General features: G+C 47.6%; 2 protein-coding genes across 18 annotated transcripts in view; one reads left to right on the top strand and one right to left on the bottom strand.

The window, feature by feature from the left end:
- Nucleotides 1-33: 33 nt before the first annotated feature.
- On the top strand, nt 34-7,254 carry LOC108002699 (uncharacterized abhydrolase domain-containing protein DDB_G0269086-like). The gene is given in 2 exon segments (XM_062070908.1): nt 34-290; nt 292-7,254. Coding segments are annotated over 2 exon segments (2,448 nt in total). The 5' UTR covers nt 34-143; the 3' UTR covers nt 2,593-7,254.
- Nucleotides 3,737-24,904, bottom strand: part of LOC108002839 (CREB-regulated transcription coactivator 1) — a 32,937-nt gene continuing 11,769 nt past the window's right edge. For 3 of the 17 annotated variants that reach the window (XM_062070910.1, XM_062070917.1, XM_062070909.1), the window contains 11 exons: nt 15,054-15,273; nt 13,720-13,825; nt 12,923-13,046; nt 12,016-12,063; nt 11,332-11,493; nt 11,091-11,198; nt 10,829-10,990; nt 9,393-9,455; nt 8,278-8,352; nt 7,990-8,161; nt 3,737-7,924 (listed from right to left, as the gene is read on the bottom strand). In XM_062070910.1, coding sequence (XP_061926894.1) covers nt 7,707-7,924; nt 7,990-8,161; nt 8,278-8,352; nt 9,393-9,455; nt 10,829-10,990; nt 11,091-11,198; nt 11,332-11,493; nt 12,016-12,063; nt 12,923-13,046; nt 13,720-13,825; nt 15,054-15,273 — 1,458 coding nt within the window. In that variant the 3' untranslated portion in view covers nt 3,737-7,706. Of the gene's footprint in view, nt 7,925-7,989; nt 8,162-8,277; nt 8,353-9,392; nt 10,524-10,828; nt 10,991-11,090; nt 11,199-11,331; nt 11,494-12,015; nt 12,064-12,922; nt 13,047-13,719; nt 13,826-15,053; nt 15,274-24,904 lie in introns of those variants that run through there. The other 14 variants (XM_017064756.2, XM_017064758.3, XM_062070912.1 and 11 more) reach the window with 8 other exon arrangements.

The following is a 24,904-nucleotide window of genomic DNA, read 5'->3' as shown; positions in this document are numbered from 1 at the left end:
ATCTCGACCGTACTCGATCGAGAGCCTGCGCCATATTCAAGCAGCACCAACGTCGTCCGATAAAGTATATATCTCATGATCAATCGTCAAATTATGAGAGTAGCTCGCACGCACGCCCATTCATAGGAAAAAACTGCGCTACGATGCCCGTTTCCTTGCGACACCATGATCGTACGACTCCATCTCAATTGTGCACACATCCTTGTTCTGTCCATACTTCTCCGATCGTTCGTTTCTCATTGCTTTCCAGAGGTCGTCAAAGACCAGGCCAGGTATTTATTGCACGAACCAATAATTCAATCATTCTCCCAACCATCCCCCTCCTGTCTCTATAACAATAAATTTTCCTCCCTTCCTCTCCCTCTCCCTCGCGAGAGGGACCGAGAGAGAGAGAGAGAGAGAGGGGGGCGGCAGAATCCCAAAAACAGAATCCCTCCCCGAAAAAAAACTACATTTCCTCCGTCCTTTTTCCCCTCCCCCTCGAAAACCAGTAACTCGGACGCCGGGGGCTACGCGGTCGAGGATCAGGGGAACAAGGTGGATCCGTCGATAGAGCGGATCTTCCGTGGATCGTCCGGCGTGGAACGCAGAAACTTCGCCGCCAATTCGAAGCGGAACGTGGAGGCCGTCTCGGACAAGACGACGATCCGGACCGAGGACACGAGGAAGCGGCCCCGGATAAAGCGGGGGGAGGAGGTGGCGGTGAAGCGGGGGGCCGCGAACGAGGGCGGGAAGAGCGAGGAGAAACGCTCGGTCCAAGCGGGCAAAGGGGGCTCGGGGATCAAAGCTGGCTCGAGAATCGGCCGCTCCTCCCCCTCCAGGGATCTGCCCAAACTGCCCGTCAAAGATTACGAGGTGCCCCTCGAGCAGGAGAGGTCGTCCGTGTACGCGGACGAGGCGGAGGAGGAGGTGGTCGGCGTTGGGGCGAGGAACAAGGAAGCCAGGTACAGGGGAGGGGGTGGCGAATACGGCGCGGGGGAGGACCCGGCGAGATTCATAGACCAGGAGGAGAGGTCGAGCCTGTACGACGACTTCGAGGCGAAGGACGTGGTGAAGAGGGGCATATCCGGGGCGGAGGATTACGAGGAGATGGAGGAGGAGGGCGGTGAGGGGGGGATGGAGGAGGGGGCGGCGTTCGAGGAGAGCTCGATCGAGGAGGAGGTCGGGGGGGAGAAGAGGAAGTATCGGGGGGGGGACGTGAGGGTGAAGAGGGAGCACGAGGCCTCGAGCGGGGCCGGGAACGGGGGGGCCGGGAACGGGAACGGGAGCGGGAAGGAGGCGATCGAGGGCGCGGACGTTTCCGGGTCGAAGATGAGCGTGGAGGGGGAGGCGTCGGGGGACCAGAAGACGATGGACGCGTCTTTGAAGCGGGACGCGCCCGAGAAGGAGGCGGCGAGCAAGGGGGAGAGCAATCAGTTGGGGCAGTCGAAGGAGGGGAAGGAAGGGTCGAACGTGCAGCAGTCGAAGAGGAACGTGCTCGACAAGAACGAGAACGACGGCTCGTCCAAGTCGGGCTGCGACCGGGACACGGACAACGCGAAGAACGAGAAACCCCTCATCTCCCCGATCAACGAGCCGAAGGTGGAGATGGAGGGCGACGAGGCAAGCGCCAAGCTCCTGCAGAGCAGCTCTCAGGAGAGTCAAGAAGCGGTGGGGGGGGACGCGGCCGGGGGGAAGACGCAGGAGATCAGCAGCCTGTCGAACGATAACAAGCCGATCGGCAATTTGATCGCCGACTCTCTCGGCGTGAAGGGGGCGGACGCGTCGAAAACGGAGGAGTCGAAGATCGCCGATATAGGGAATCCGGAAACGTTGAAAGGCGGGGACGTTCCGGCGAACGTGCCGGAGACGGCCGCCGTGGAGAACGCGAACGAGAAATCGGAGTCGTCCCAGAAGGGGAGCGAGAGTGGCTCGGCCGAGCAGGTGGACGAGGATTATCAGAAACGGGTGGAGGAGCAGATCCAGAGGAAGATAGACTCGATCAAGGAGGAGATAAAGAGGGAGATCACGGAGAATCAGCGTATCAGGGAGATAGAGGAGAACAACGCCAAGTTCGAGGAGTTGAGGGACGAGGAGGAGGAGGAGGAGGACGAGGAGGAGGACGATCAGGAGAACGAGTCGGCGATCGACAAACGCGACACCGTGTCCAAGAGATCGTCGGAGAATCCCGTGTCTGCGGACAAGTCTCCGCAGATACGCGAGGAGAAGCGGGCGGGGATGGTGAGGCGAAAGAAAAGGCAGGGCGAGAACAACGGCAACAACAACAACAACAACAACAACAACAACAATCAGGAGAAGCAGGACGCGAACGAGTCGAATTCGAGCAAGAAGAGTCGGCAAGCGGCGACGATGAAGAAACGATCGGCGGCGAAACTGGAAGCGCAAGACCCGGAAAAGATACCGAGGAAACGCGAGCGGCCACGCGAGGTGATATTGGTCGAAAGACCGGAACGGAAAAAAAAGAGGAGACGAAGGGCTAAGAACACGGAACAACGTGGCGCAAAGCTGGAGGGTAATCAACCAGCTGACATTGTGCAGGACTCGAGCTTGCGCGGGAACCTCGGTGATGGAAAGGTGAAAGGGGGAAATTAATCTGGTATTGCGGATGCTATTATTGCTACTACGAGTGTCATTAAACGAATGGTTCCGAATTGGCAGTCGAGCGTGGATTCGAAGATGACGGAAGATGAGAAAGCGGTCGCGGAACGGAATTCCCTGTCTGAAAAGAAATCCGGTTCCGTGGCGTCGTTCGCCGGGAGTAACGAGGAGATGGGCCCATTGGCGACCGAATACGGAGATGCGTTCGGCGGTTTCAACAATGATCCTGGGGTGGCGCTAGCTAGATTTAAACGAATCAAACGAGTTCTTCGCCCTCCGGTTTCCAACCCCTAGTTTCCCAACATTCGTACGCACGAAATTTCGCGCCCAATCGCGTTTCACAATCCTACGATCGGCCCGTGTCGTGACACCGTTCTTTAATCTATATCTATATATATGTATATATATATATATATATCTATCTATCTATATATATATATACATATATATATATATAGATATAGGTATATATCTTCTATATACGTATATATTATAGAAGATGAGAAATATATTAGTAAGCAACACGTAGATTAATTAGCCGTAGTAGATCCGTTCGTAAAGCACGTAAAGTAGGAATGCGGATATTCGATTAACAGTTCCCTTACCGGTTCCCTTAAGATTCGAAAGATAAGCGTAATCGTAATAATATCGTCGGTCTCGTCGGTAACGTCGCGGCCAATGTTCGATTGTTACACGCAAAAGTCGTACGTCCTTGAAACGGAAGTGTGGCGCCTCTTTCGCGAGTATACTCTCGAATCTCTTTCACTTATTATTCGCGTCTTTTATTGTCTTCGATCTATCCCGACCACGTATTTAAAGCGTAATCCGACGCTATTTCGACTTTCGTTGCAACTTATGTTAAACAATAAAAAAAAAAGTACTTTAAGACAAACGACAGATACGATAGATGAGAGATGTATTAATAAAATCTAAATTTATATACGAAAATTATTATCTAAAGAGAAGAGAACGAACGAATAGATATATTTCTGGATTACCTGCTGGATGGGATCCATGGCTCGTCGTTCGATGCTTGGTGGCGCTCCTAAAGGAAAGGAGAGGGGGGACACAGAGAGAGAGAGAGAGAGAGAGAGAATGACGGGTAGACCCAGGCAGGGCAAATACACAGATAAAAACATTCGTAAGACGTTCAAGATTTAATAACAAAGATACGATTAAACACGAAGAAGACACATAGATCGTTAACCCTCTGTTTTGTGCGCTTACATTACGGGGGAGACTTTGACTTTTTTTTTTTCTTTTTTTTTTTCCCTTTTTTCTTTTAAATTTACTCTCGGCAAACGAGTACCGACGTCTCCTCGCTTGTACCATCCATCTCTCCTTATCACCGTTCTACTTTACAACAATATGAAACAATTATTTACACATCGACGGGCAGAAGGATCACGGTGTTGCGCGAGAAATGACTGAATGTGTCCCTCTCTCCTATATTTATTTTTCTTCTTCTTCTTTCTTTCCCCTCCCCCCCTTTTCCTATTCCTATTTCTCTTTTTCGTTTCGTTACGCGCATCGACGTCCGCCATTTTACGCCAGGATACGCACAGCTCTATTCGGCCAGCTTCGAGTCGAAAGCGTAGCTGGAATCGATCGAGGATCGAACTTTCGCCACAAAATTCGCCTATTCGCGAGAATTCGATCTCGACGTTTCGATAGTTCGCGCCAACGATTTTCTCCAACGATCCGAACGTGGAAATTTTTCCAATTTCTCCTCGCTATTTAGACGATTACTTTTGAGAATCGTTCGCGCGAATTCGCAGCGCGTATCCCGATCCGAGAGAAGACTCGTCCTTCGTCGCGTCTCCGGTTGCAGGACCGACTTCGTAGATTTTTTGGTCGTGCGAGATCGTGTACATCGTGGCTTAGATACAGATTCGAGAGACGAACGTCAGTCTCTCAGCAGTCTCTCGGCAAGAAGGCTGCTGGTTGGTTGGAAACGTTACAGGCACCGATCGTTACAAAAGAAATCGTCCTGTCCTTTCTCGATAATCCGCTCTCGTTGAGCAGAGGACAACGATTGGATAAACCTCGAGGAATCGACATCTTTTTTCCCCTTTCTTTTCCTTTTCTTTTCCTTTTTTTGCGAAACGGAAGTCGAGTAAGGACGAAACGAGCGCGATAAGTGAAAATTCGATATAACGAAGGCGACGCAGATCAAAATCGAGAGACGAGGCGAACGAAAAAGCCGCGATTCATCTCGATAATCTCGACAACGAGAAACCGGATCGTTCGGTGCGGTGGATGTTTTCTTCCTTCCTTTTTTTTTTTTTTTTTTTTTTTTTTTCCCCTTTTTGTTTCGCTTTGTTCCGACGGATACTCTGCTTAGTGCATTTCGAGATAGAGACTTTCTTTTTATTTAAAAAAATCGATGTCTGAGAAATGGTGTTCACAATAATATGATACAACAACGTAACGGTATTACAGGCTTAAATATGTATATATATATATGTATATATATATATGTATATATATATATAAATGTATATATGTATATATATATGTATATATATATATATATATATGCGTAATATTTATAATAATATAGGTAATTTTCTTTACCACAATAACATGGCTATATACAAATATTACAACGTTCCCCCCTTCCTTCCTTCATTCCTTCTTCGAATCTTGGCGCGCTTTCGATGCAACGATCGATCGATGTAGATCGAGGCCTCTCTCTCATTTTTCCCCACTTCATTTTCGAGAAGTATTCGTATTTGAAATTGGCGCGCGGAGATCGTACAAGAGAGACCGTCCAATCCATCCTTCTTCCTTCAACATGGGAAAAGCGTGCGCGTATATACGTATGTGTATGAGAGAGAGAGAGAGAGCGAGAGAGAGCAAGGAGTGCGATTACACACTTTTTGTGTGTTCATGCGTGTCGAAACTGGATAAGACGAGATGAAAGAAGGGAAATACTTGGAATTTTACGCAGAAATGGAATTCCGAACATATCGATTAATTTCCTCGTTTCTTCTCGAGCTCCTCGAAATCGAAATTCACGACTCGAAATCCACGTAAAGTAGATTCGCAAATTGTAAAAATTCTCAACGGGACAAATTTTCCGAATTTTCGAGGAGAATCATTCGCGTACATATATATATATATATTTTACAATTTTTAACGAACCTGGTCGCGAAGAAAGTATTCCTATTTTTCCCTCGCATTTACATTTTACAACTCTCGATTTTAAGTACAGAACACTTGCTTGCGAGCTTCGAAACGCTCGATCGAGGAAGCGAAAATTGACCGAGAATCGAATTCAATTTTATTCGTTGGGGAGAATTGTCTCGCTCAATCTATGGAATTTGCAACAAGTTTTCCGCAACCCAAATTCCCTTTAATCCTCCGTAACGATCGTATTACGCGCGAAGGTGACGAGGAAAATTCATCATTCAAATTCGAGATTCGCTCGAATGATGACACAGAGTGAAGAGTTACACAATAAGATTCCGTTTAAATATCGATTTGATCGATATCGAATGTGCTTAGGCACGGTAACAGGCAGTACGCTCGGTGCATTAAGAGAATACGTTTAAATAACGAATGGGAGGGACAGGGATCGTGTGAACAAAGATTGGAACTAACGAAAATTCTCTTCTCTCGTGATTCTTTTTCTTTTCTTTTTAACGCGAGCGAAATTCGTATTCGGAGAAAGAGGAACGTTAACGGGGTCGAATAATTCTGTCAGCAGCTTCGAACAGTGTGCACAACGAAGGCCTCAAGTCTTTTTTCGCATGGACACGCGATTTTTTTCGCAGTCGCTGTCGAATGGGTGCTCGAAAAAGTGTCACGTATACGCTCCGATATAAGCTTTCGTTTCCTCTCTCTTTTTTTTCCTTCTCAGTTATTACATTTTATATATATATATAGTCGAATTATGGCTAAGCGGCCGATTAATTTACGTGTACAGAGTGATTGAACGCGCGTTACTTTCAAAAAACAATTGACGAGAGTAGACTTCTTCCCCTCCCCTCTCCTGTTCTCCTTGTTTCTGTGCAACGCGAATAATAGAGAAAAAAAGCATCGGTACGCTTCGAATTTGTATATATATATATACGTCGATTTACAACGATTCGATTAGATTGGATCTAGAACGAAATCTAGAGAGAGAGAGAGAGAGAGAGATTCGTAGAGGGAAGGAAATTCGAGATGCAAGGAAAGGCGAGGACGAAAGGGATTGAAGAGAATTTCTTTTCCTTTCAAATGCTTGATACGAGATACTGCCGACAGATGTCTCCCTCCTCTCTCGCGTCCATTAACTCTTTATAAGAGTTTCGTTTCGCTTTACAGAGCTTCTTCCCGAGTTAAACGCTGCTCCCCGAGTCGGTAGGAGCGTGACCAACCCACGTATGTATTCCATAATAGTTTCTTATTATTTATTTTATTTTATTTTATTTTATTATTATTATTTTTTTTTCCTTTTTCTCGTCGTTTTTTTTTCTTCTTTCCCGCTAAACGGTTAATTTCACCTAAACAATAGTTTCTTCTTTCTTCTTTTGCCTCGCTAGGATCGTATATGACAAAAGCATGTATAAATCAGTAGACATTTTGTTTTGTGCTTCTTAGAGATCATACATGATACAATGTACAAAGTAGTATAAAATAAAAAAAGGGTTAATAAAGATTTGTATTACTTAATCCTCGATTAACGGTTTATCACGAACGGGACACGGGGAATCGGCGATTCCAACGCGAACACGTTTTCCTCGACGTTTCGTTTCCTCCCGATCGATTTCGTCATTTCCCACGATATTTCCCCACCTCTTATTCTCCACATTCTTTTCCCGCCCCTCGTTTCCTTCCCTCCGAATGCATAATCCGTTCGATTCGCCCTCCTCGTCGAAGAATCGTCGTCACCGCCACCACGATGAGGAGAATGGTTGCGTGTAGAGAAACGACTTCCCGTTGGAAGCGCGACGACTCGTCCCATTTGTCAAAGTGTCCGAGGAATAAATCGCGACACCACGTACGACAGGATAAGAATTCGTATTTTTTCTTTTTTTTTCCTCTTTTTTCTTTTTCTTTTCCCTACGATAGTAATAATAGTCAGCGCGTAATCTGAAAATTGATCTGAAAATTGCCTCGCCTTAAAGTCGGTCCCGCCTGAAGTGGGCCTCGGCGCTCGGGTCCGATATGACCATGGTCGGGTCGGTGAGCATTTGTAGACCGTCCATGTCGATGGGGTCGAGGCCCTGCCTCAGAGCGTCGTCCGACGGGAATATGTCCGGGTCGAAGTCGCCCATCATCGCCGAGCCGAGATCCTTCACGAATTCTGGATTCGTCAGATCGTCCGCCCCTGAGAAATCTGCCGAAAGAAAGATTGGAAGCAGCCCTCTCTCTCTCTTCCTCTCTCCTTTCTCTTCTCCTTACCTGTCAGGATGATCGTCGGGGTGTTGGGCGTCTGTGGGGTGAGCTGTTGGGTGGTGGTCGTGTTGTTGCTGGTCGCGGTCGTGGTGGCAGGCTGATAAGGAACCTGGGGGCTCGTGCTGAAGTAGCCCGCGTCCCCGCTCCCCAATTCACCGCCGACGTTCATCGTGTCGTTCTGCAAATGCGAATCTCGATTTATCGAACGATTTTTCGATCTCCTCCCCTCCTTTCATTCGCTCGAGCGTTAAGAAAAATGCAGAGATAGAGAGAGAGGAAAAGAGGAGAGCTTACCTGCGCGTAACTCGTGGTGTGGTTCGGCGAACCGATGTACGTCCCGATCATGTTGGTCGGCACAGGGGTGTCCATCTGAAGAAGAGAAAAGAAAAGGAGGGGGGCGGTGAATTTGATTGTTCGAATAAAGTTTCGGGGTTCTGAAACAGTTCGAGTCGTTGTCGCGCGCTCTTCCAAGGCAAGGATCGATAGAAGAGAGAGAGAAAGAGAGATAGAGATAGATAGAGAGAGAGAGAGAGATCGGACGATTCGCAATGATCGATCGCTTCGCGGAGTATTCCTTTCACGGTCGATCGGTTCGTAGGGTTGGTTTCGTGGCGAAGCGAAGAAGGGGAACAGGGTGCGGCCAACAAAGAGGGCAGCAAAGGGAAGGGAAAGGAAGAGCGCGGAGGGGAGCAAGAAAAGGGGAAACGAAGAAACAAAAGGCGGATCTAAGGGTGAAGCGCTTTTATTCGAGGACGAGTCTCTTCACCGGAAAATAATATTATTCCTCGTGATTATTTATCGATCCTTTTTAATCGCTCTAGATTTCGAAGAATATTCTATTCTTGGAAAAGGGAGGAGGAGGGGAAGGAAATCGCGAATTTCTCCTTTCTTTTTCCGCCCCCTCTTTCTCGAATTATCCTTCCTTCGTTCGTTTAATTCTCTGAAAAATTTGCTTCTTCTTCTTCTTCTTCTTAAATTCGAAGAGCGGACGGATCGAGGATTTCCGTATTTTCTTTCTCCTCCACGTTTCGTTTCGTAAATTTTACAAAGGGGAGGGGAACAGCGGTGTTGAACGAGCAAGGCCCCAAGACGCCCAATTATCGCGCCAACGATCGGATTTCGGTCAAATTGCGGAAGGAAGACGCGTGGTCGATAACACCGTGTTGCAACGTGACCGCGAACGCATCGATCGATCGTCAGCTGATACGAAAAAAGATGGAGAGAAAGAGAAAGAGAGAGAGAGAGAGAGAGAAAGAGAAAAGGAGAAAAAGGAGCAAGGTAAAAGGCGCGCGCGCGCGCGAAGAAGGAAGAGAAGAAAAGAAAGAAAGAAGGAGAAGAGTAAAGGATCGGAGGGTAAAAGAGTTGCAAATTTTTCGGGGGCAATTTTTTTTTTTATTTATTTTTTTCACCTCTATCTGCGTGCTCCAGGTGCAACCAAGTTCCATCAGCTGCTGAGCGAATTTCGGCCAATCCTGACGGATGCGGGCAACAGATAAACATCAAGGCTTAACATTTCAATCATCTGCATCTTCCTTTGGGACTTGACAAGAATTGAAAAAAAAAAAGAAAAAAAAAAAAAAAAAAGGAAGAGGTTCGAAATTCGTGAAGGAAGCGAAAGAATGCACCCACGGAATTGCTGCGTCTATCGATCGGGGGAGGAGGGGGGGCCGCGATGAAAAACGACGCCTGGCCACGAACGGACGGGGACGAAAACGAAACGAAACGAAACGAAACGAAACGAAACGAAACGAAAAGTTAGGAAGAATGCATGCGGGAGGGGAGGGAGCGTCTACTAAAAGAGTGTCTCGTTGCGCGGGACGAGGGAAAAATAAATGAGCGAGCCGTGAAAAAAACTCGACGAGGCAGCATCGAAGTGAGTCATCGTTCGGGAACGGAGATCCTTAATCGATAATCGTGATGGATGACCGACCGATTCGGCTAACGACACGACACCACGCGCATGGCCGGCTCATGGATTGTTAACTCGCATTACGATTCCCGTACCTTTTTAATCGACGGGAGGATGCTTCTTAATAGGGAGAAAGGAGAAGCCATACCAAAAGCGAGAGTGGCGAATAATTGGCGGTGACACGTGCGCGTGGAATAATTCATGTCGCTTGACCTTGAAGGTCAGTCACCGAGGAGCAGGAGGGGGAGGGGGAGGGGCAGCGGCGACAGCGAAAATCCACGAGCCGCGCGATCCGCGGGACGGGCTCTCGTGGTCTTCGAGCGAAAACGGTGGGATGCAAGAGAGAGCGCAAGATATATGAATCCGATAAGCGTCGATCGAGAGGCGTTGAGAATGTTTCGAGATGTAATAGGAATAAAAAAAAAAAAGAAACCTAAAGAACCGTTGAGACGCGATCGAGGAGGATCGAACAATACAATCGAATCATCCGTGGGAGGTAACGTATCCAGGTAAATGAAGGAAACTGTGTTCGAAAATTCGTATATACATATGTGTATATATATACGTACCTAACGGCATCCGCAATTCTTACGCAAAGAGAGATCGTAACTGGTCGCGTACTTACCACTCCCTTCCGTATGCACAAACAGACAATTACGATCCGATTAAAACGCGGTGATACGAGACGGGAGTTGGAACGAATCGTTGGAAAATTTGGAACGAGGAGAAGAAGGGAGGAGGGAGAAGGATAACGAAATTATTCTTCTCGAGGGTGTGCAAGTTGCAAGGTCTTCCCTCGAGCGATGGATTTGCTCTTCTTTTTTATTTTCTTCGTTCGGGGCGAGGATTGCTCGAATTCGAATTGGCGTTGGCTCGTTGCCAGGGGAAACTAGATAAATCGAGATAACGAAACGGGCACGCGTTCCATCTACTAACCATCGTGAACTGCTCGAAATCCTGTTGAAGCGCCGCCGCTTGTGCCTGGTTCATGAAGTAACTGTTTTGGTCGATGCTCTCCGACGTCAAGTTCGGTGGACCCGGATGACCCGTGGGGCTGGGAGGCGCCGATGGATTATTGCTGTAGCTCAACGGGCTCCCCTGCGATCGAGAAAAAGGATCGGCCAAAGATTATTATTTTCATTTCACGGTGCGAGTTTTTCTTCCTGTCCCCCCTCTCCCGCCGCGAGAACGCGCTTACTTGAATCGTTAGCCCGGGCGACGACTGCGGCGACGGCCTGTTCACCTGCTGCGAGGACCTGTACGAGCCCAACGAGTTGAGTTGTGGTTGCTGCGTTTGCGACGACTTCTACGGGCAAAAGAAACCAATATACGTGTATGTAGAACCGATTCGTCTCGTAAGTTCTTTTCTTTCGATTTTTCTCCGCGGAGTTAAAACTCGAATAGGGCAAGTTTTAAAAGAAATATACGACGCAACTAACTGGACTTTGCGGTGGCACAGGACTGTGCGGTTGCTGATAAATGTAGTGGTGGCCAGCCGGGCTGTGGGTGGTCGCCGTCGGCGGCTGGGCCATCGGCGGTTGTTGCGAGTAGCTCTGAAGATCCTGTTGCGAAGTACTTGTGCTGTTTTCCAACGCCACACCCTGTTCCACAGGCATCACCGTTATTAACCATCGCTCGCCCGTCTTTTTCGCGTCGCTCGCGGAACACGGACTCGACTCGAAAGCCACGCGTTCACCGCGCTGTCTTTTCGCCGGCGAGATTTCTCTCTCGTTTCCTTTCCCTTTCGAACCTCTTTAAAACAACGGACGAAAAAATCGAACACCCTCGTTAATCCCGAACGAGATCACAATCGGATTAATTTTACCTCCTCGAGTTTCGTAGCAACTTCGAAGTGGACGTAAATAATTTCGAATAACGATTCGAAGATTTTTCGAATCTTCGATTCTCCACTTCGATCTCGGCGAATTCGTTCGTTCGTTTTTTCTTTTTTTCGGAAGAAAAACGTACGCAGAATCGCGGTAACCCGTGACTTTTGAATTCTATTCGACTCCATCAATTTGCAAGCACTTGATAATACCAAGAAACGATTAAGAGAGAGGGGGAGAGGGGAAAAATCGTAATAACGCGGCGTTAAGCGCAAAAACAAAAAAATTACCACTAACCTTACACGTGTGAAGAAACCTAGAGTTAACAGGCACTGATAAATGGTTCTGCAAAATAACAAACACAAACGAACACTACAACAAAGGCAAAATAAAAAAAATGAAATTAAAAAGAAAAGGTGGCCCCGCCAAGCGCGAAACAGGATGCTCGAAATTTTCTCTTTTTCTCGTCTTCGAGATCGAAATCCTCCGACTTTGCTCGATTTTACTTATTCGTCGTGGCGGAGAGGTTCCGTCGCGACGTGCTCGAAGCGATGCTTATCATCGAAGCGCAGAAAAGCACAGAAACATCTTTTCTTTTCCTTTTTCCTTCTTCCCCCCCTCCCTCCCCATGCAACACTACGCATTGCACCAGCCGTTACTCCCCTTTCTCTCGAAGATTCTCTTGCACGATCAGACTGACATTTCGCCAGTTATTAAATACAATCTGAAATTTCTATCCAAAAAAAAAAATTACACGAAGAACGATCGTGCAAGATGGTCCCAAGAATCTTTCCATCGAAATCTCAATCTTATTTCTCCGAATCACGATCGTAAATCGCAAGATTCGAGAAAATAAAAGATGCCCCGATTCCATAAGACCAATCCGAGAACACCGTGCCTCCTCCTCCATAGCTCCTTCGAGTGGAGAGGCACGGTCGACTCGAGCACAGTTCGCGGATGCAACAGCGCTCTCTACTCAGCCCTAAGAGAAACTACCGTTACAAAGGATGTCTACTTGGTCTGATCCTGCGAAAAGGATAGCCTTCCGGCAAGCTGGCTTCTCTTTAGCTACGACGAGGAGGAAGGGATTTCTTAATTCTTTTATTCACGGAGACGACAGAGATATTTCGAGAAACTGCGAGAAATAATTGGGACGTTTATGGGACAGGAAGGGGGGAAGAGAAGATTAATCGGCGGGACTTACGTTGCTGAACGGCGTGCTGCTCGAGTGATCCTCTTGATCCGACTGGAAATGGGCCAGGTCGGGCAACGATCGCGTGTTCCCTATGGGAATTTGCTGCCCCGCTGGCTGAGAGCTCGGATCTATGCTGCAAGACAAATAACAATCTCCGTTCAGAGACGATGGGGCGGCAGAGGACGCCTTTCCAACCGTGTCAACCTTCCCCGACATATTCTCCAACCGTTTCCCCGCGTGATAACAGTCGATAAAATGGAAGGGGGCTCAAAATTATGTATAGTATACTGTACGATGGATACGATGAAAGACCCGTGCAATAGGCATAAATAATGCGAGGATAGATATTTATCAGGGTGTCCCATAAGTTTCTTTCTTTTTTCGTAGTAGACTAAACCTTTCCAATCCCACCAAATGGAGGGAAGAACTTTGCGAAGTCTTGAATCGATACAAAATCTTTAAAAAAAGAGACGTCTCAGATCTTGGCCAGCTTGCTGTATTGCGAATTTTCAACTGGTCGTTGCTCACCAAAATTGCCATCTTTAAATCTCTAACAGTTGCAACTAAATGATACAAATCTCTGTAGCTCGTCTCATTTCCTACCACCTTTCCCAAAGCAAATGCTTCTTTCACCATTCACATTGAACGGTGTAGGAAAAAGTTTTAAAAGAGACCGATTCCATAAATAAATTAATAATAAAATTAAAATCCTAGAAAGAAACTTAACACCCTAATATATATATATATATATATTATAACATAAATTTCTCCCGATTTCTTCTTGATAACAGAGAAGAGTTACTCACTTGTTTCCAGGCACTCTGGGTATCTCGCAGGACGATCTCGGCCGTTCGATGAATCCGTAATGCAAGTTTCTGTTCTCGCTCCCGGATCCGCTTATGGCGTGTTGATCTACGCGAAGTACAAGATAAATTAGTTTGGAAAAAAAAAGAACATTTTTCCACTTTCATTTCATTAATTACGAAGTCACGAATTATTTGGAAAAACGCGGTGTCGGATGCGGTATCATCGCATCGGCCAAGGTGGTGTACGGTTTCGCCGCGGCAACGCAACACCGTTGTAACGCTGGTTGCTAATATTACGGCGACGGGTATAACGTTTCCGTTCCCTCGAGTCGCCTTCGAGGCGGATCAAGAGGGGAAGCGATCGAAGCGTGTTTATGGAATCCGGGAAACGACTTTTTCGAAAAACTTCCACAATCCGTTTCGATCTCGAGAAAACAGGACGGTGATTTTTAAAAGAGGGACTGAAAAGAAAGGACAAATGCGAGGAGGAGTTTTCTCCATGTACTCTTATTTCTTATAAGTTAAATTTTAATTTTAGCCAAGTTTTTGCGATTTATAGATTAGGATTATATCGTCTCTTATATATTCTTCTTTCTGTCTAGAAGGATCGGCTGATAAATTGATAACGCGATCCAAAGTGATTTCGAGTTAGCTTGATATTCAAGCAGGAGCAAATAAGTTCCAGAATAGGAAGCTCGACTCGAGGTTTTTAATAATACGTCTCCCTGCACGGCGATTATTTATCCGTGCGGGCCCATTGAAAGCGTTTATTGCGCGAGTTGGATTTTTCCTCGAGCGAGACGGATCGCAGAAACGACGCGAAGACTGACTTAACGCCTCGGAGAGGTTACGTTCTGCCTGTCCAATTTTATTTACACCCAAGAAGAAGAAGAAGAAGAAGGAAGAGAGAGAGGAAGAGGAAATCTTAACTCGAATCCTCCGACCGGACGGAATCGCGAGCAATTTTCGAGGCGAGAATTGGAGAAAGGGGGCGAATCGCAGGAAACATCGGATCGAATATCCGACAAATTGAACCATTTGTCGCCAGATGACGCGCGCTTCCCCACGAGGGATGGAGAGATTCTGCGACACACGGAATTCAATTGCGACCGGTTATAACAAGCGGCCGTCTGATTGCCGCGCGTTCCCCCCTCCAGCGAAAACTTTGCATCTCCTCTTCGAGGAGAAAACGTTCAATTCACCCACAATCCGGCTCGATCGAACCAATTCGAGCCGACTTACGCCCCCCTCGCCCATCTTTCTCTTTCGAAAACGAATTTTCGTTTCGAAGTAAATTTCGTGTTACGGTTGAAGAGAAGAGAAGAGAGGCGTACCTCGCCGATGGGGGATGGTGGTGGTCGATTGGCACGCTTCGTTGGCGCTCTGATGGAGCGCCGAATCCGAATTCGTTCTCCTCCACGTGTCCGGGGGCGGCGGCGAAAGGTACGGGACGCCGCTGTACGGCGAGGTGTCGTGCCTCTTCTCCATGGGACGCGACCGCATCGGCCCGACCCCCATGCTCCTTCCCCTCTCGTTGTTGCGGTACGGCGGATCCTGCAAAAACGTGGCAAAACGTCATCGCTGGTGAAATTTCCCTCCCTCGCGCAACTCGAAAACGATCTTTTAAACTCGCTTCTTCCAGCTGGAAGATGGAACGAGACGCGAGGCACGCGTCCAAATTCCTGAGAAATCGCTGCGATAACGAGCTCACCTCCTATCGAGCCTCGGGCCGTGTGCGTGGAAGAGAGAAGAAGGGGAGAGGGGGAAATTTCGTGCTCGCCGCGTAAATTGACGAGCAGGATTGATAGCGGTCGTTATTCTCTTCGATATCGCCGCGCGTTCGACGATAACAATAATAATAACAACAACAATAATAACGATGATGACGGTGATGATAATGCCAGGAAGGAACGTGCGATCGGCACGTTGAACGACCGGTTGTCAATTTTCCTCGGTTTCGAAACGTGTGGCGAGGGGAGGGGAGGGAAGTCGTCGCGAATTATTCCAAGATAGACGGCCGATAAGCGGGAGAATCGATGACGATACTATAATTAAAGTATCCTTCGATATTTCGCGGAGAGAGAGTAGAGCGATGCGTTCGTAGCCGATGTCAAGGCGTCTTCGACGACGGGAGACGGCGACGGTTACGGAGGCAGATGCGGAGGGAGGGAGAGCGAGCGAGCGAGCGAGCGAGAGAGAGAGAGAGGAGGTTTATAGCACGACAAGATAAAAACGAAGCGCGACCGTGAACGTGTACGAGGAATCGCCGCGAGCGTCGCTTCTAAAGCTGTCCGCGGACGCTGAAACATGTTGCGATGCAGACACCCATCGACTCGAGCGATGGGCTCGAGTCGATCGCAGGCAGAGCTAACGTAACGCCGTTCAAACATACAAACACGGGGCGATCAGACCGATTAACTCGTTCCAACATTTCGAATCCGTCGCTCGATATCTGTAACATCTTTCAACGCGCTCGCTTTGATACGTATATACGTGTACACGCGTCGACTCGAGTGATGGGTTTAAATTAATATCGCGCCTCGCGCGTGCCAATCGCTCGAGCCAATGCCTCCAACGTTGCAAAATATCTCAACGGATCTTAAGGATATAGTCTACACACAGTCGAGACGCGACGAGTGTCGTGCGATTCAATGGCGATGATTTAACGGTGTCAGAAGCGGTAGTTTCGAGCGCGATCGACTCGAAGCCATCGCTAGCTGCGATGCCTGCATCGCAACGTGTTCCTAGGCCGCTTCGTAGCCCCGGGCCGTTCTCCTTTTATTCCCCCGAGTTGAAACCGCGCTTTCAACTTTGCCCCTCTCTCCTCCCCCTCCCCCCTCCCGGCCAAGAAGATTCACCTGACCCTAATTTAGAATTTAGATCGAGTAAATATTCCCGGGGAACTCGACGTCGTTATTCGGAACTTTGTACGCGATTGAATAAGCACGAGTCATCGGCCGGCAGGCCCGCGTGTGCGTCTTACGAACGTAAATCTGTTCGTCGTTCACACGCGAGTCGAGTCGAGGCGAGTCGAGGCGAGTCGAGTGTCGTGTCGAGTCGTGGGACAAGGTCGTTTCCTCTCGACGCCCGATCCCCCCTCCTGCTCCGCCGCGAAAATGAACGAGTATCAGCGGAAAACGATCGAAACGACCGTTTCTCTCGGTGTGTATCTTCGTTACGAATGGATAACGTAATATACGCGGTAAATCATTAATTATAACAGCGAGCGAACGAGCGAGGAGCAAGGTTCAAGGAGACCCGCATTCCCCGAACGGCAGAAACGCGAGCCTCCTATTTTATAAACGATGGAGGATACGCGCACACGCACACGTCCGTCGAAAGAGAGGAATAAAAAGGGAAGAGGAAAAGAGAGCGAGAGAAGGGGAGGCAAAGAGAAGAAGGACGGTGATGGGATGGTGATTAATTCGTGAAAAAAGGTTGTCCAATTTGTCGGGCTCTCCGACTTCGATTCAGACGCGCCGCGCCTTTCCAATTTTAGCGTAGCAAGAATTGTATGGCATAACGATATATTTTTAGTCGGTGGTACGTAGCGTACGTATAGATGATACGCGTGCTTTCTCGAGTGTCTTCCGCTGAGGGGCGGGGTGCGTCGTTTCAGGGGCCACCGCACGGTGTAAACACGCGCAGCACCGTCGACAGGCGCCAGCCACGCCGAATTTCCAACGGCACACGTGCTCGGGACAGTTATGCCCCCCTCCCCTCTCCACCGGTATCGAGCCCATTCGTCCAAACACGAAGCCGGATCCTTCCCTCGCCCGTTGCCCGCGCGTATTCCCACGTATTTATTACGTGTTCCACGACGACGGCAAGAATTTGTGTCTGCGGAAATTGCGTCTGGCCGATCGATCGATCGATCGATCGGGAGGGGAGCTGCGTGGAGCTGAAAGTGGTCTCGAGACCATTGCTCCGCTACTATTTATAAAAAGTATATCCCGAGTTTCACCTGTGAAACGCCTATTGTAAAAAAAAAGAAAAGGAAAAGATGATAAGACGAAGGCGAGGCTACGCTTGGTAGTATTTACGAGCGGCGAGCCTGTTATCGGTGTGGCGCTCGAGTCGTTGAACTTGCATTAAAAACATCTGCCAACGATCGCTACGCGCGTGTACCCGCCGCCAACCTATCCAACCTATCCGAAACCCCAGAAACAGATCTCTTTTCCTCACCTCGGCTGGAAGTAAGATTCGCGCAACGATCGAAACGAGCGATTCTTAATGAAAGAATCGAGTTAGCGGTTCCCCGAGACGCCGAAGGGAGATTAATAAACTGTCGACCAGTATGAACTGGTATGAACCGCGGGTTAAATCGGCTCATTCGATCGCCGCAATTAGCCACGATTAGATCTCTCTCTCTCTTCGTTAAAAGAAATTCGAATTTCTCTCACACGTCGTGTTCCATCCCTTTGCACGCGTTCAGATTAGGATAGGAAGAGAATGTTTTGGAACGAGACAGAGAGAGAGAGAGAGAGTGATCGGCGAAACATCGTAACGAGACGGGAGAATAACGGGACGGCGCTAAAAATAACAATTTCATCAGTTGCACGGGCGCGCAAGGAAGAAGAAACTGACCCGAGCGAATTGGTTGGAGAGAGGCGCACGCAGCCAAGCGCGCCGGCCTTTCCTGCGTGAAAGAGAAGAAAAATCGAGCGTCCCTGCTCGCCATGTGTCCTCGCGCTTCGCTCGCAGTTTCACACGACTGGTTATTACCTAATAATTCCCGTTGAATTATAACAAACGGGTTTCTTCTCCCACGGCGTTCGCGCGTGCGATTCTCGGCGAATAGTTTCAGCGGCAACAACGATTGGCCAACGTCCAAATCGGCTTCTCTTTTCCCCCCGAAAACGGTTGGGAGAGGCGATTCTCGATCGAAGAGATTAATAATGAAAGTTGGAACGAAGAGGAGGGGGGGAAAAATTTACTCGATCGTTAATAGAAGTCATCACGTTCGCTGTTAAAGCAAACAAACGAAAGCCTACCGAACGAAATAAATATAAACGCCTACAACCGGATTTCTAACCGGATTTCTAACCGAGGATCTTGCGTTTTTAAAACACGTCGGATCGCTAGGCGAGTGATTCATCGGGAACGATAATTATCTATATCGATAAATCGTGTTGTTGTTCGTTCCTTGCAAAGGAAAAGAAGAGGAGGGGAAACGTTATATTCTTGACGATCGAGTGGGAAATATTGCTGTGGGAAATTTAACGGGAAGGTAGGCGTAATTTAATTATCGATAACACGAGGATGCATTTAGGTTTCAATTAGGAAATGCGAGCCCGCGCGTGCACGCACCGCCAGCCGGCGCAACCTCGCAATTCCCGTTACGTTAAACAGCGCTATGCGGGCTATGTATACCACCGTAAACAAGGTAAATTATCGAGGCACGTACTACGTGGTGGATAAATTTCACCGCCCTTTGCTTCGCCAGCAACAACAACAACAATAACAACGCCACAACAACAACAACAACAACAATAACCGTCCTCTCCCTGCTAAGCTCATTCCCTCGAATTCTCCAACCGGCGAACGCCGATAACAATTGGAAGCGCGATCGATTTTTCGCCAAGGATGGGAGAGAAGGAAGGAAATCGGTTTCGATTTATTTTGGAATGGACGGAACGAGTGGCAGGAGGTTTAATTTCGTAGTGGCTTGCTTTCGTTTTGCATTCGCATCCCGGATTTCCGCGTCGGCCGATACGGAACATGGGTGACGTAATTGCACGGGGATCGGTGGAATTACTTACTGGCCGAAACTTATTTTCAGTCAGCCACCATACCGATACGACACCGAGTTCGAAGAGCCGGTTACCACCTTTTCGTCCGCGGCAATCTCTCTTCGCAATTTGCATACGATAATATGCAAAGTGTATCGGTAACGCATTTGCGGTGACGATGCAACAATAATCTCGCTCGCGTCTCTTTTCTTTCTTTCTTCCTCTCTTTTCACCTGCTTTGTCCGCCACTCCTCCACACCAGCGGGGATTCCGAAAATATTTCGAGTTACGCAGCTTCGATCCAAACGAAAGTCTCTTTTTGCTTCGGTTCGTGCAACTCGATAAAAACTGTTTATTGAATTAAGGAAAAAAGGAAACTGGCTTGTATCCAGTTTACATATCTCTTTTTTCTAAACGTCTTGGAAAATCTCGCGTGGAAGAAAAATCGGGTAAAAGTCAATTAATAAATTATCATAAAAATCGAGGCTATCCATTCCCTCCCTGTTAGATCTTACAACCACGCAGTAGCAATCCTTTGACATTTTAATCCCCCGTACGTTCTAACATGTACGTTTCGATTATCGCATCTCCCTCTATTTCCAGCGCGACAAACGGATTCGATCGCGTCCAACGGGAAAGGGAAGACAAAGAGGTAAACAAGAATTTTCATTCTCGAAATTTAATTTTCACCGAAAAATCGTGACGGGGAAGAATTTCTATCCGAGAGTATCCCTGATCACGAGTCGACCCAATTATTGCCGGAACGAAAATACGACGAATTGGGAAATAGGAAAAACGTATTTGGGAATACGCGCATCGAGCGGCGTATAATACGAATCGAGTTCGCAGACGCGAGACGTTCGAATTCGGGGAGGGGGGGGATGGAGGAAGAGACGTGTCCGAATTGGCGGCACGTGTCACGGTTGGACGGCGCCGATTTTTAACGCGCGGCCATTTAAATACAATCACGCGCCTCCGCACGTGAGCTTCCGCCGCGTTCGTTAAAGGTTATTCCGTTTCCGTCCTCGGCTCGAATTCGTCCGAGTCGAAGGGAACGAGAACGCGTTCTCGCGTCGATTCCTTCGAGCAATTAAGTAAGCGTTGGAACCGCTCGTTAGAGATCGCGTGTTTCCGGCGAAAGCGAAAAATATTCCAACCCCGTCGAATCGCGCAACACGCTGCGTACGCGCATGCGCACAGAGGCGAGATAGGGCTCGAACTGCCGCTACGTGTGCCGATTCTGAAAACGTTGCCTTTACTTACCGCCCTCCCACTTCTCCTCCTTCTCTTAACGACCGAGAATAACGCGCCGATTACATGCCTCGTTTCGCGCGTACGCGCGTTCACTTCTTCGATTCGACACGGAAATAACGATCGAGATTATCGATGAGAATTTTTCAACTACTCCTCGAGCCACTCGTTGCAAACAAATTGTATGTGTGTGTATATATATATATATATATATATATATATATATATATATATATATATATATATATAAGATAAAAAAAATAATGTCGACGACTGATAAACGTATTTTTACCACGAGGTAAAATACACGAGGCTGAGAAAAACAGATATTCTTAATTGGCATAAACGACGTGTATAGAATGTTAATAAATTTACGAGACGATTTTAAATGATTGATACCGTAGGTGAAAGGGAGGGTAAAAGTTGGCGTACGAAAATATCGCGACTTATTTATTATCGAGTTTCGAGGTATTGAAGTTTGCGTTGGACGAAGCGAGACGAGACGAGAGAAAACGGTGCGACGGATAAGGATAGAGCTGCCTCGTCGAGTCTAACCTCGCGAAACTTGGACTGCTCACGAGTTAATGAATAAGTCTAACTCGAAATTTTGGCGTACCAAAACTTTTGCCCTCGTCAAAGATATCCCATGAATAATGTTAACGTCCCGGATTACACACGGATTTTCCGCTTCGTACTCGGACACGACATTGAGAAAGTTCTCAATGAAGTGGTGGCGCTCTCTCGCGTTTCGTGCAGCGAGAATATTCCGAAAAAACAAATCCGGGTGATTCACGTTCGCGGAAGAACGCAAAATAGATTTCTCCTATTTCATCTGGATGTGTTTCTTCTCCAATATTTATCCCGATATCGAGAGAAAGAAGGAATTAATCATTCTTGGAAGCTGTCCAAAAAATTGTCAAGGATAAAGACGGTTGGATTAACTTCGGTGAATCCTCCGCTCTCGGATAAGACTTTTATTTTATCTTTATATTTTTTCCTCATTTTCCTTCTCAAAAATTCCAATTCAATCGCAATCGTTTCGTATGTATCCTGATCGTGAAAAACGGATAATTTTCGCAATGTTTTTCCTTTACTATTTCCCTACCACTTTGCTAATTACAAATATAAACATTCCGTGGACGAAAGAAACGCGCTCGAGGATAAATATCGCGATTCCTTTCGTTTGTACACCTGTTAGCGAACCACTGCACGCGATCCGCAAAAATAGTAACGTGTTTGTCTCCGTTGCATAACCTCCCCTCGATCGATCCCACGTCCAAGTGAATGAGCCGAGGAGAAACAGGGGAGGAGGGGCATGCGTTTCGGCGTTTCTTTCAACAACGCGCTGAAGAAATAAACATTTTCCTTTTTCCAAAATTACTATATCATTTCGAACGAGAAAGCGAGAGAATAGATTCGTGATGGAAAAAAGAAAGAAAGAAAGAAACGATCTTAGAAGAGGGAAAAAATGAAATCTCGTTTAACATCATTTACTAGATATTAGATATTCAGACTGCCCCGTGTCCTTCGACTTTTACAGTTGATATTCAAGGACAGCGGGAGCGATCGAACGCCGATGACACTTTCCACTTTGTAATTTTATCCTCTTCTGACCCCTTATGCACATCGACCGTTCGACGAGTCGGCAACCACGGTGCAGTGGAATGAGAAATTATAGGAGATCAGCCACGGCCGCTTGCGCGCGGAGCAAGCCAACTTCCCTTCCAGGGAAAACAACCTTCGATATTATCCGCGGATGTTACCCCCACCTTTCGTCGACGAGACGAAAGGCTGGCTCATCAAAAATTTCCAAATGCAGAAAAAATAATAAATTAATAAATAATCTTATATATATATATATATATATACATATACGTGTACGATTTCTCGAGCGATATTTTGAAGAGAAAAATGGAAGCTGGAGGTCGGTGGGCAGAGCGAAGGCACGCGGGACGAGTATGAATGGCGAGAGGAACGCGGAAGACGTTGGAGAGGTCGGGAACCGATCGGTTGACGAGTGGGAAGCTTCCCCTTGCCACTCCTTCAACCCCTTCCCCCGCCTCGCTCCGTCCCTGCTCGACTTCGCCGCTAGTCCTTTCAGAACGACTTCGCTTCCACCCACGCAGCCACGTCGGGACACCCACAACCGTCTACCGCCGCCGCCGACCTACTTCCAACGGGCTACTAACTCCTTCCCATTCAAGCCTGCAAGCAGCGGATCAGGACCCGTTCTTTACCTATCCTCGCCGCCTCGAGATTCGAAATTTCGATAAAAAAGAGAAAAATTCGAAGAATATATATATATGTGTGTGCGTATTCAAAATTATCGGACGATAATAGGAGCTCGTAATCGGTTATTTTGGTTCGTTAAAGCGAGTTCGTGTGAATGATATCGCACGGTGGAGGATTGGAATTTGAAAAGGGAGAACGCGAGACGACTGTTTACCGAGGCGCGGGCCTCCGAGTAACCTTTAACGATTCCCCCTCGGGAGGGAAGGGGAGCGCGCCGCCGATCGACGCCCACGCGCCCGATTTTCTCTTCGTCGCTCCCGGCGATATCTTGGCGCGCGATTGGCACGGCTCCGTAAAACAAACCGTTCTACGCCACTTTCTTTACTACCGTAAACGTGCCCGTGAAACGCGCAAATAAAAGCGAGCAATTTATGGAGGCGAGGATCGCCGCCCACTAATAGCAGCTCCGCTTATATCCTTCGATACAACTGCGCGCTTTCGTTTACATCGTTTTTTTATTTTCGCGTTTTCATCGCGAGACCCAAGATACGCTGTAAGGGGTCCAATCAAAGGTGGAAGGTTTGTGGAGAGATATGTAAGCATGGTTGGAGAAATGGATATCGATCGAGTTTCCATCGTTTCCTTTGGCGCCGAATCGCATCGCGGACGGAATAAGGAAGAAAAGCTGGGTTCGAGACGAATCGATGGATCAATTATGCAAAATTCAATTATGTCCTGTTATGTATCCGCGTGGAAAAGTATTACTTTATATCTCGAGAGAGGACACGAAAGAACGTAATAATAATCAAGGAAGAAACGAAGAGAATCGTCGTCGGGTCGATCAATCTCCGCGGCTAATGACATACGGCGCGGAAACGGAGGAGGATTCTATGGAAGCGGAGGTGGCGAAATTCTATTCGCGACTTCTCGTTCGATCGAGAGGAAACGGAGAATCCGAAGAGGAAAGGATCGCGAATTCCACTCTCTCGAAATATCTCCACGCACTTATATATACATATATGTGTATATATAACGACGAAAGGTTCGTGCACGGCCACCTGTAGAATAAATAACGACCAGTCGATTTGAAGCAGGCGACTTACGGGATGGTCTGGTCGAGACAGGAGAGGGAGGAGAGGAGGAGGGCAGTGGCACGTGGATTCGCCGATCGGTAAGGATTATGCAAACATTCGGAAATAACTGGTTTTCGACGGAAGTAGAAAGGTAGATTCGAAAATTTGCATCGAATCGATGGAGGGAATGGTATGACGGGTTGGAAAAATGGAAGGAAATATGTGAAGCGAGGAGGTTGCACGCGATCAATAACGTTGTAAATATTATACAGATGCATAATTCGAAGAGGGTTTCGGACATCGTTTTATCGAATTTCTATCTAGAAGAAGCTATTTTCGAATCATTCGCCATTTCGGAAAGCAAAGAAAAGCTAAATCATTGTCGATATATCATAACCAAGATGCCTTTGATTAACGTGATTGTTATCGCGTTATTAGCGACACTTTGTGCGATTCTTGGTTGATGAAAAGGGTGTAGATCGAAATAGAGGGGAGGCGGCGATAGTTGCCGGGGGTTAGCGGAACTGGGCGCAGTTGGAGCTGCAGCTGCAGTGACGAGCGGCAGTAGCCATCGACGTGCCGCTAACGAAACAGGCGAACGAGTACCTGCAGAACACGATCAATACTCCGGTATACGAGAGTGCACTCCTCCGCTCGGAGCACGTGTTCCCGTTTGTTTTGTTCCTTTGTCCCCTCCGCGGCTCTGCGTTCCACCGACCACCACTCTTCTAACCCCCTCCCCCAACGACGAATCCAGTTCTTTTCAATCTGTCCACGCGAATCTTCCTCTGAGAATTGAAAGGAAAAAATAAATGAATAAAGATTCGAAAGACCCCGTTTATTTCTTTGTTTCAGCTTCGATAACAGTAATCGAATCGTCGTGTCCCCAGATCGAGA

Source organism: Apis cerana, linkage group LG2, assembly GCF_029169275.1.
Source record: "Apis cerana isolate GH-2021 linkage group LG2, AcerK_1.0, whole genome shotgun sequence".
NCBI classification, from domain to species: Eukaryota; Metazoa; Arthropoda; class Insecta; order Hymenoptera; family Apidae; genus Apis; species Apis cerana.
This window is presented reverse-complemented; position numbering and strand designations above follow the sequence as displayed.